General features: G+C 42.3%; 1 protein-coding gene across 1 annotated transcript; it reads left to right on the top strand.

Moving 5' to 3' along the window:
- Positions 1–328: 328 nt before the first annotated feature.
- Positions 329–10,725, top strand: LOC310792361 (uncharacterized protein; the record flags this gene model as incomplete). Its single annotated transcript, XM_083654083.1, has 7 exons — positions 329–344; positions 1,711–2,016; positions 3,121–3,468; positions 5,719–5,826; positions 6,394–6,483; positions 9,336–9,376; positions 10,391–10,725. 7 exons carry the CDS (start codon positions 329–331, stop codon positions 10,694–10,696), a joined length of 1,215 nt encoding a protein of 404 aa, XP_083510209.1. The 3' UTR covers positions 10,697–10,725.
- Between the last annotated feature and the right edge of the window lie 238 nt (positions 10,726–10,963).

Genomic DNA, 10,963 nt, shown 5'->3' with positions numbered 1-10,963 from the left:
AACTGCCTAAAATGAATATGTCTTTTATAATGTTGGGGGGGAGAAAAAAAAAGAATTCAGCACTGCACTGGGTGTCTCGTGTGTAGTGGGGGTGGGGAGGTGTGTGTGTGTGTGTGTGTGTGTGTGTGTGTGTGTGCGTGCGTGCGTGCGTGCGTGCGTGCGTGTGGGGGGTGGGGGGGGGGGGGTATCGGTCATCGTGACTGACAGACACCCGCCCGTCCACCTATAGGCAATTTTATTATACGAAGGATAGTTTGAATGTGAGACACTCTCAGTGAGTCCCGGCCATAAAAAGAAGCAGTCTAGTCTGCCTGTGTTTTCAGGGAAGATGGAAGTGGTCAAAAGTGAGAACTGCTAGTGGAATAACCATAGAGACTGTATTTCAACATAGTTTGTTGACAGTTCAGAAACAGCAGTGATTGTACATCACAGATAATTTGTTTTGTGTTGTCCGTGAATATCAGGGTCTTTTCTGTTTGTTCAGCCATCATGCTACTGTAACTACCCACTTCTTCATCTGTTAAGAACAGCAAATGCAAAAGCTTTCATGAACTGATGTGAATTGCTCCATCAAAATGAGCCACATTGACCCCTCAAACCATTTTGAATTTAATACAATGTTGGAGAGAGGAGTACGCTTTCCGGTGATATCAAAATTATCTTTGTAGCCTACTACAAAGACACTCGCTCGAGTTTGACGGCTCAAGTTTGAATTATTAGCTCAAGTTGAAAAATGTCACCTGGAGCATTATAGCAAATTTCACGTCATTCGCGCTGTGAAATTTTGCTTCACTCGCGAAATGCCATCTGCTCACATGTTTGCATTGACTTTGTATGTGATCTCACCTCACACAAATTTGCGAAATCACGTTTGGTGTGAATGGTCTGTTTGATTGACAGGTGATCTGTGGGAGGTGTAGTCAGGGCCGGTTCCAGAACCAGATGACTAAGGGTGCATCCAAGATAGGAAGGGGTGCAGATGCCCGGCCGAAGGCCGGGCCCACTCGGGTGGCCGGCCGAAGGCCGGCCGCCCGAAAAATTTGACATGTTATTTTACTAAAAATAATGCATTTGACCATCATTTCAAGTAGAATGATACCACCCAAGCAAGAATATTTCAAGTGTTTCAAGTGCTTTACTGAAATTTTGGACCATATAATGATAATACAATTATCTCAACCTTAAAAGGTTACATATAGGTGCCAAAAAGCCATAAAATCACATCAAAGAACAAAGAAAAACAACAACGATAATTCAAGTTTAAACAGTAAGTGTGCAGCTGTAGCATTTATTTAAAAAAAAAAAAAAAAAATTTTTTTTTTTTTTTTTTTTTACTTTTCAACTGAGCATGCAGACAATTAAAATAAGGGTGCAATGCATGCTTTTGCACCCCCGTAGAACCGGGCCTGGGTGTAGTGCAGAAACACCACCGTGATGAGGCCCATCCTCATACTGCCTGCTGCCTGTCAGATAGATCCAAAAAGTGCATGACTCATTGATAGATTTAAAATAAATCCATTGATAGATCCATAAAGTCTCGTAATAGGCATTGATAGAAACAGAAGAAATACATATCATTGATAGAAACAGAAGAAATACATATCATTGATAGAGTGCTATTTCAGAGGCTTGCAGCAGTTCTGGGATGATTTACTGTATTATCACAATCTGCACTCAGATCCATGTCTTCTCTCTTTCATTGACTGACAGGCTGTGTGGACTCGGAGGGGATGAAGGGATGCCGAGGAGGATGGGTCACTTTCAACTGCACATCAGCTCCACAAGTCCCCAGACTCCCCAAGTTCAACTTTGTGTTTGAAAAACCAATCACAGTAGAGGTTTGCAGAGATGGCAAGAGATGCATTACAATGGAGAACAACGCCAAATATTCTCTTTGTCCTAGACAGAACAACCTCACGGTGGCGATTGGAGACCTTGATAAACATGATAAAGGGAAATACAAGTGTAAATTCGGACGGGGAGTAAAAACCCCTGTGAAACTGGACATAAAAGATGGTAAGAGAAGTTGACTTTTTAATCCAAGTGGTCCATGATGCACACTTACTCAGCTGCATCAGTGACTAGTGAATATGTTGATGTTTGTTTATGGAAACACTTTACTGTATCTTACAGTGTTTTATTCCAGTGTATTAGTATTATTTGATTGAAAAGTCTTGTATGGGATGAATCAGCGTGACGTCACTTGCCACCCACAAATGCGGAACCCCACGGCAGTTATTCGTATGAGTTGTGCCAATCAAACATTAATATCTCAAAAACTATAGGCTACATCACATTGCTTATATTTTGACAGTCCGAGGGAGAGCAGAAGTAGCTCAAGAGTTTGATGTATAATATATGCATGTCATGTTAAAGTTGTGTGAACTGTCGTAGTTTTTTTAATGTAAACAGGGTCAGCCGGCTAGAGTCAGACGCTCGTATTCGGGTTCCATTGCCGTTGCCACCCAGTGACGCGATTTGTTTACCAAAATGTTGCTCAGCTGATAGAGACAGTCCGCATGTCTGGGAAGGCCCATACAGGCTCTAGGAATGCCCACAATAGATGCTGGGTTAGCTGGCTCAGCCTGGCTGGGGGCGGGGTCAGGGTGGGGTAAATTCCCCCATTCTATCCATTCAGCAAAGTTAGTTAATTTAGCTGATAGCCCAGCCCAGGCAGACACGATCGGGGATTTAACCACCGCAGTAAACGCACATCTGAACAGACGTCTTGTGTTCTGCTCTAGAACCCCCAAACATGTAGTTTAGAGCCGCAGCACCATCTTTTGGTGAGTCAGCCCATGAGATATATGGGCAGTTTTACCCCACTCGCGCGCCAGCCGTTTAACATTTTGTGGGCGTTCCGAGACATGTGGACTGTCTCTATCCCTCATATACAGAATGAAAATCTTTGTATGATACATGCATCGGATGCTGCTTTTACATCCTGCTAAGATGTAAAACACACATAGTATTCCACAAACAGTACAATCCATGTCAAGCCACAAGTCATTTTGCTATAAAGCACACATCATAAGGGAGATTTTCATTATGTGTTAACATACAATTTGGTTACAATCATTTACACTACTTCTGTCTATTTTTCTCTTTGATTTAATGCAGGTAAAGATGGCTGCCAAAACCAAGTTAAAACTGCCACTATAGGAGGTACAATCACCATCATCACATGTAAACCAGAAGACTTCTGTAAAGAAGATAGTAAATGTCACAGCCCATTTTTCAGCAAAAAACCCAGTGCATCTCTTTGTGAGGACGTTTTATCTCCAAAGTCAGACAAGAGATTATTTCTATCGGTTGACCACTTCAGCCTGTCCATCAGTAACTTGACCACTGGAGACTCTGGTCTCTACGGCTGTGGAGTGGAGATATACCTAGGCCCAGGGGAAGATCACCTCAACTCAATACTCAGTTACCGTACCACTTTCAAAACAGTCAACCTGAAAGTTGAAGGTGAGTAACACACATGCAAATATATCCAACTGTAGGATTAGGATTTACACAAACATATGATTAGGATTTACACAAATATGTGATTAGAAGTATGGGTTGTACAAACTGTTTTATTGGTCATGGAGGAAACTCCATCAGCAGTAATTGGCCAATTATCTGATATTTCATTAAAACAATTAGTTGAAAATATGAGTTTTGCACACAGGTTTAATTTTGTGCAATTTTGTAAGACTGCAGTAGGTATCAGTTTTTTTGAATGGTCGATATGTCATAGGAAGGTGTTTATTTCTCTCAAGTAGGCTATGCTACCGCACATACTTGTTAACGTGTAAACAAAACCAGCTTGTGGTTTCACCGGTTGGTTCTGCTTTGGACTCTCTCCCTCTTTCTCCCTTTCTCTCTCTCTCTTGCTCTCTCCCTCTTTCTTTCTCTCTCTCCCTCTCTTGCTCTCTCCCTCCCTCTTTCCCTCTCTTCCTCTTTCTCTCTCTTTCTCTCTCTCCCTCTTTCTTTCTCTCTCTCTTTCTCTCTCCCTCTTTCTCTCTTTCTCAAATTCAAATTCAAATGAGCTTTATTGGCATGACAAGTTACAAGCTCCTATTGCCAAATCAGTACAGAAAGTTAGTACAAATAATATAACAATATACAAATATAACAGTATACAAATAACAATCATTGTGCACAATACAAGTCTAATAAAAACAGTAAATAGCAATAACATTCAGGTATAGAGTAATGGGGAGCTGTGTCTCAAACATTTCTCTCTCTCTCTTGCTCTCTCCCTCTTTCTCTCTCTCCCTTTATCTCTCTCTCTGAATACATGACATCTGAGGTTGTTGCTATCTTTACTTCTGTCTTCTCTGCACTGCTTATCTGCTATGACGTGATCCTGGGTTTGTGTTCGTCATGTCCTGTCAAAACCCTTTACCACAGAGCTGTCTTCTAAACCCACAGTCAAAAACATCTTTAACATCAGCCATACTCAGTGTGTCACTGTTGTGTCAGAAAAAGGACATCACTTTTAATTAATAACAAATAAAACAAAAAAGTTTAGTCCAATCTATAATAAATTAGAAGGAAGAGAGGGGTGTGCATGTAGATTAACTAAACTGGAGATATCCTAATATGTTTGTATTAAATCTCACTGTGAGAAAGTTTCCTGTCTTTTAATTTTGAAAACATGAAGGAGGCTGTTGGTGAGTGATGAAAAAGGAGCTTCGCACATAATCACAAGAGGGAGTGAGTGCGTGTGTGTGTGTATGTGTGTGTGTGTGTGTGTGTGTGTGTGTGTGTGTGTGTGTCAGTGGCGCGGGAACGAGTTTGCAATTAGGGGGACATTTTTATTTTTTTTGTCAAAAAATGTTTTTTTTGTTTGTTTTTGTTTGTTTTTTCAAAAAAAAAAAAAAAATCCAAATTCTTTTTTGCCAGGCAAGACAAATTGACGTTTTTTTGAATGTCTGAATGATTTGTAGCCATATTTAGAGGAATATCTCATTTTAAGTTAACATTAGGATTATACTGTAGTGATGTCATTATTCAGTATTTTCTCCTTTTCTCACTCACTTGGTGACCTGCTCTCCCTTTAGGTAATTTTACAATTACACGACAACAGACAGCAACACAGGCAGAAACACTGAACTTATTATTATTATTATTATTATTATCACTTCGAAACACAGTGCAAAACTTGTCATCTCAACACAAAAATAAAATAACAATAACTGTATACGATTATAGCAGCAGCCAATGACAGTGAGTGCAGTACAGAGTCCGGGTCTGTCTGTCTCAGGTGTAATAATCCCACAATGATCACGGCTTTAACAAGTGTCACCGGCTGTGTAAACAGTGTAAAGTGGGCTCTAAGCGTCAGGGGCAGTTGCCCCCTCAGATTAAAAAAAAAAAAATTAGGGGGACCAAATTTTAAGGGGGACAAAATGTCCCCATGTCCCCCTGCTTCCGGCGCCCCTGGTGTGTGTGTGTGTGTGTGTTTGTGTGTGTGTGTGTGTGTGTGTGTGTGTGTGTGTGTGTGAGTGAGTGAGACACCTGTGCATTGACATCATCTGATATTATGGGCCAAGACACACTATGTTGGAGAAACTAAAAAACAATGAAAGAAACAAAAGTGGGGGAAAAGATGACATTATTCTACTGTGTGAAATGAAGACGATATTTTCTGTCAAGGTGTTACAAAAAGACTGTACCTTACTTAATCCTTTTTTCTCCTCACATGCACTTTTGACTGTTTGCTTTCAGCACCATCAACCAAAGCAACACCAACAACCCGCTCTCTCACCTCATCAGCATCCATGACAGACCCAGCTGCTACATCTCCAGTGTCTCCAAAACAAGATGACAATTCTGGTAAGAAAGCGTGTTTAGCAGCTTACTTCAAGGTTGCTATCTCACACAATATTTTATTTATTTATTTATTTATTTATTTATTTATTTATTTATTTATTTATTTATTTATTTATTTATTTATTTATTTATTTATTTATTTATTTATTTAGCCTAGTAAACCAGTTTAATGATACCTGAAGAAAAGGAAAAAGCATTCTGTGGTTGTAGTGTGATAAGATGATGGATTTGGTTGCTCTGACACTCTTTAGCCCTACTCTCAACTCAACACTTCAGTTAACCTGAACAAACTCAGACACAAACGCGTGTGTGTGTGTGTGTGTGTGTGTGTGTGTGTGTGTGTGTGTGTGTGTGTGTGTGTGTGTGTGTGTGTGTGTGTGTGTGTGTGTGTGTGTGTGTGTGTGTGTGTGTCGGTGTGTCTGTGTGTGTGTGTGTGTGTGTGTGTGTGTGTGTGTGTGTGTGTGTGTGTGTGTGGGTGCGTGCTCGTGCGCGTGTGTGTCTGCGCGCGTGTGCGTGTGTGTTGATGGTGGTTTTAATGATGTCGGACGTCCTTCTTCGTTCTTCTTGCAGACACCTCCCAGAGAACTCTGATCATTATTGTGTCTGTCTGTGTGGCGGTGCTGCTGCTGCTTCTGCTCACTCTGCTCCTCGTCTGCAAACGTAAGACTTCATCATCACTTTGACCAATATGAAATACACTCACTCACTCTCTCATGCACACACACACACACACACACACACACACACACACACACACACACACACACACACACACACACACACACACACACACACACACACACGCTCCTTATGGGGATGTCAGTTCTAAAAATGCCACGAATTCACATGTCATGTCTGTTTTTTGTTTTTTACAATATACAAACAGAACAAACGAACACAGAAAGAAACTAAAAGAAAAACAAAAGGAAAAGAAACACCCCCCCCCAACAATAAATAAATATATATTTGAATGACACTGTTGTGCTACTAGCAACATTAAGGCATTTATGTGCTTGTAATAAATATTAGACATGGGCTCACATGCAAGAGTGCCACGAGAAACCAACCAGGAGACACCCATCGCCCCTAACCTCATCGAGGTAGGCTAGAAACGGATCCCAGACAGCCGGAAACGTCTTGAGTGAATTGGTCCTCAGGAACCTGAGTCTCTCCATCTGCATAACAGAAGTCATGTCAGTCAACCACAATTGAAAGGAAGGGGGAGAGGGGGATTTCCATTCCTTTATTAGTCTTTTGGCAACTGTTGTCCCCTGTGTTAGAGACTGTTGCACAGCTGTAGGGAAGTTCAGAGAGGACTCCGAGCAGCCGAAGATGGCGAGTTCTGCCTCTTGTTAGGCCTTGGAGTACCAGTCAAATATTTTGGTCCAGAATCCCATCAGTGAAGGGCAGAAGCAGAAGGCATGAGATAGTGTGCCCTCTGACATGTAGTCTGTTTTGATCGGGGCAGCCTGGGAGAAGTGATTCAGAAGAAAAAGTCCCAAAAACTAAAACTAATTTTATTTTCATTCCTGCATTTCCTGCAAGTTAAGTGTGACCACAGTCAGCTTTGCTGGACTCCCAAGTCAAATGTGTATTTTGTCCTATCCCATCAATCATCGTTCAACCCCTCAACAAAATGTTGTGTCCCTCTAGGGCAGGGGTGGCCAAACTTTTTTGGTTGTGGGCCGCATACAGAAAAATATAAGGAGTCGCGGGCCAAACAATATTAAGCGCTGAGTTTTCGCCACAAAAAAATTGGACCAGAAAACCCTTGTGCCATCAAAAATTTAATTTCTACCTAAATAAATATATGACACATAGTTTATTGATGCGCCTGTGCCAACAGGTTAAGACAGAGATAATTTAACATAACATTAGTATTAAACATTAATTCATTTTTTTTTTTTTTTTTTTTTTATAAATAGACCATGTCATGGTGCCCAAGTATAACCCATTTTCAATGGTTTTAAATTGAAAAAAACGAAATGGGGGAATCCGTTTTTTTGTTTTTGTTTTTCAGTTTCTTTTTCTTAATGTTTTTGTTTTTCCGTTTTTTCCCCCGTTTTCGTTTTCGTTTTCCGTTTTAAACTTTGAAACAGAAAAACGGAAAAACGTTTTTAGCAAAAAAAAAAAAAAAAAAAAAAAAAATCTTTTTTCTAAATTCATGGCGGGCCACTTAACACATTGACATTGACTGCCAGCCTTTTTTCAATGCTGTCGGTAGGTTCTGCCAGGGTTTTTTTTTGAGGATTCTAGGCTCATTTTACAACAGCCGAGGATTCTTTTCTGTTAATACTTCGTGAACACCAATCATCTAAAAATAACTAATAGAATGTGTGCTTTCTCTGTCTAAAAGAGTTAGTTTGTAGAGTTAGTAGTTATGTAAGCATTAGCAGTTGAATACAGCATGGTTTCAGCGTGAGAAAAATTATTCAGAGATAAACGGCTTTTTGTGAAATTCGATAGAACAGTCACTTTAACCATTCATTTTTGGCATCAGTAAGACCTAAACAATAGTTTTGAACAGTAATTTCCTCCATAACAGCAGGAAACTCCCCTCTGCTCAACTCCTCCCTCCGTGGGCGTTCTTCTTGGCTGCAGCGCCATGTCACAAGCACTTTCCTACCTGTGCAAATGCACTTTCTCATACTCTCGACCTCTCAAATAAATTTCTGAATAGAAATTAAATTACTCTAAATTAGAGCGAAAAAGAAACAAAAAAGAATGGGTTGAAAATCCCATTCTAAAAGCCTTTTATGGCTGTTTCCAATTTGGTGCTATTTTGCAAGGCAAAATGACCTGCTGCACCACAAGCTTGTCACAGTCTCACTGCCCCGCTGCCGCTGTGCGGCTGTGCCTGGCCGCTCCCCGAGGAAGCCCGGCTGGACTCGCCCGCCTCCCGGAGCCCTGGCCGAGAGCTCCGATGAAGCCCCTGCGACTCTGGTCATATTTACGCTGCGTGCCTCAAAGTGTGCTCCATCCGCAATCCACCATGCAAGTTTGCAATCCCCCACAGCCAGGACCCAGGCGAAAGCGAAAGCGTTTTCGCCCCATCCATTTTCATGATAATGGCTTCCATGCTGCTGTCTTGGCTTGCTTGGCTCTCAATAGTCTGAGCACCGTCTCCACTCAGTGGGTCGGCGGAATGGATTGCACACGCCCGGCGGCTCTAACACTATAATAGGAGATGCAAAAGGGCCAGATCAACGATCCACCGTCAAAAAAAAAAAATCGTGTAAACACGTCGTTGGCAGTCAACAGCTGGATATTGAAAACGTGTTAACACGTCGTTGGCAGTCAATGTGTTAAAAAGTGGCCGTAGTTTGGCCACCCCTGCTCTAGGGTGTCCAGACCCCCAGGCTGAGAACCCCTGGGTTAGCTAGAGAGACAGCTGTTATCACTTGATGAAAGAGTAATTCACTCAATCCACTCTCTTTCCTTCATTTCGCTGCATGTCTTTGGTTCTCTTCCCTCTCTCCCTCTCACTCACTCTCGTGTGTTTTGCTTCTCAGGACTTGTGCCTTCAAGAAATACAGCTGTTGGAAACAGAGAGGTTAGTGTTGTTATATTATTATGTTACATATCATCATATATAAACCAAACTTCAACTTGCCAACAGAAACATTCCAAATTGGCCCTAGCCCTACTTCCTGTTGCAATGTTTGCTAATACAGTAACTATCAGGAAATAAACTAGAGTCCTAACTGTTCCCTAGCAACAGAATTCCAGTGAAAGTCTGAATGTATGGTGATATGTGCAGCCCCTAAATGTTCAATCATGTGCGTTGGAGGTAATGTTCCCCGGTACCTTGTGCATTGGAGGTAATGTTCCCCGGTACCTTGTGCGTTGGAGGTAATGTTCCCCGGAACATTACCTCCAACGCACAAGGTACCGGGACTCAACAGGTTGGGTTTGGCATTGGGTAGGTGGTCTTATAGGGTGGGGTTAGGCATTGTGTAGGTGGTCTTATAGGGTGGTGTTTGGCATTGGGTAGGTGGTCTTATAGGGTGGGGTTTGGCATTGGGTAGGTGGTCTTATAGGGTAGGGTAGTGTCTGGATATGGTGGTGGGCTTATGGTTAGGGTCTCCAGGTCTCTTCAAGCCCCAAGCCCAAGCCCATAACTCGAAACCAGGGAGAGGGTCCCCTCTTCCCAACTCGGTCTGGATGACGAGCCCGTCAGCGTACTTGACCTTTGCCTGATTCCACAGGTGCAGAGTGCTTTTTAACAAGTCCACCCCTGGCGTGTTCCCTCAAACAGACAAGACGTGTGACATAGCAGGGCATGAGTCCGGAGTGGTATGAGTGTTCATTGCTCATATTGAGCGATATTAGATTCATTAACCAATAACCAGTCACACCCTCTTGATGCTAGATGACCCAGTGTTTGGGTTACAGTATAATTTGCATAACATTTGCACTCGTGATACTTTGTCCACTAAATATCAAGTCAGGTTTTATTTGACTGCATACTACAGTATAGGATTCATCATGGATAATGCTTTTTGTTTGGATTGAATTGGACTTATACTGAACACCGCCTATTCATATCTTTCCTTCTTCCCTGCAGGCCCTTCATGTCCATGATGAGATTCAGGAGCGCCGCCAACAGCCAGACTCAGGAACTGCGCTTCCTTCGATTTATGTCCTCGCAGGCTTTCCCACAAACCCCCCTGCCTCTCCCATCTACTCCACCCTCGCCTTCCCAAACGGCCCCGGTGAAGCCGCTGGAGACACGCCCACTCACAACGCCAGCTCCCCTGACTGTGTGTATTCTGCTGTGAGGAGCAACCAAAGCCCCGCCCACTCCACTGTCAATCACCCATCTGGACCTTGTGAGGATCCCCTCTATGCCACAGTCAACAAGCCACAATAACTGAGCAGAGATTGACATCATCCATTGCTCCACCTGAACCAAGTCTTGTCTTGTGGCTGAGATTGAAATGGCCGTGCTGTTCTTATTGACCCATTACACCTGGTATGAAAATGTGTTTTGGGTGATCAGATTGCAATCAGATAGTGCTTGACCACATTCACCTGATTACTTTGACCCCCTTTACACCTGGCATTATTTGTATGCGGTGATCAGATTGCAATCTGATAGTGCTTGACCACATGAAAGTGCATTGTGTAAATGCACCCA

This window comes from Poromitra crassiceps, assembly GCF_964638095.1.
Source record: "Poromitra crassiceps genome assembly, chromosome: 17".
Classification (NCBI taxonomy): Eukaryota; Metazoa; Chordata; class Actinopteri; order Beryciformes; family Melamphaidae; genus Poromitra; species Poromitra crassiceps.
Note: the sequence above shows the minus strand (reverse complement) of the source record. Positions and strands in the feature narration are given on the sequence as shown.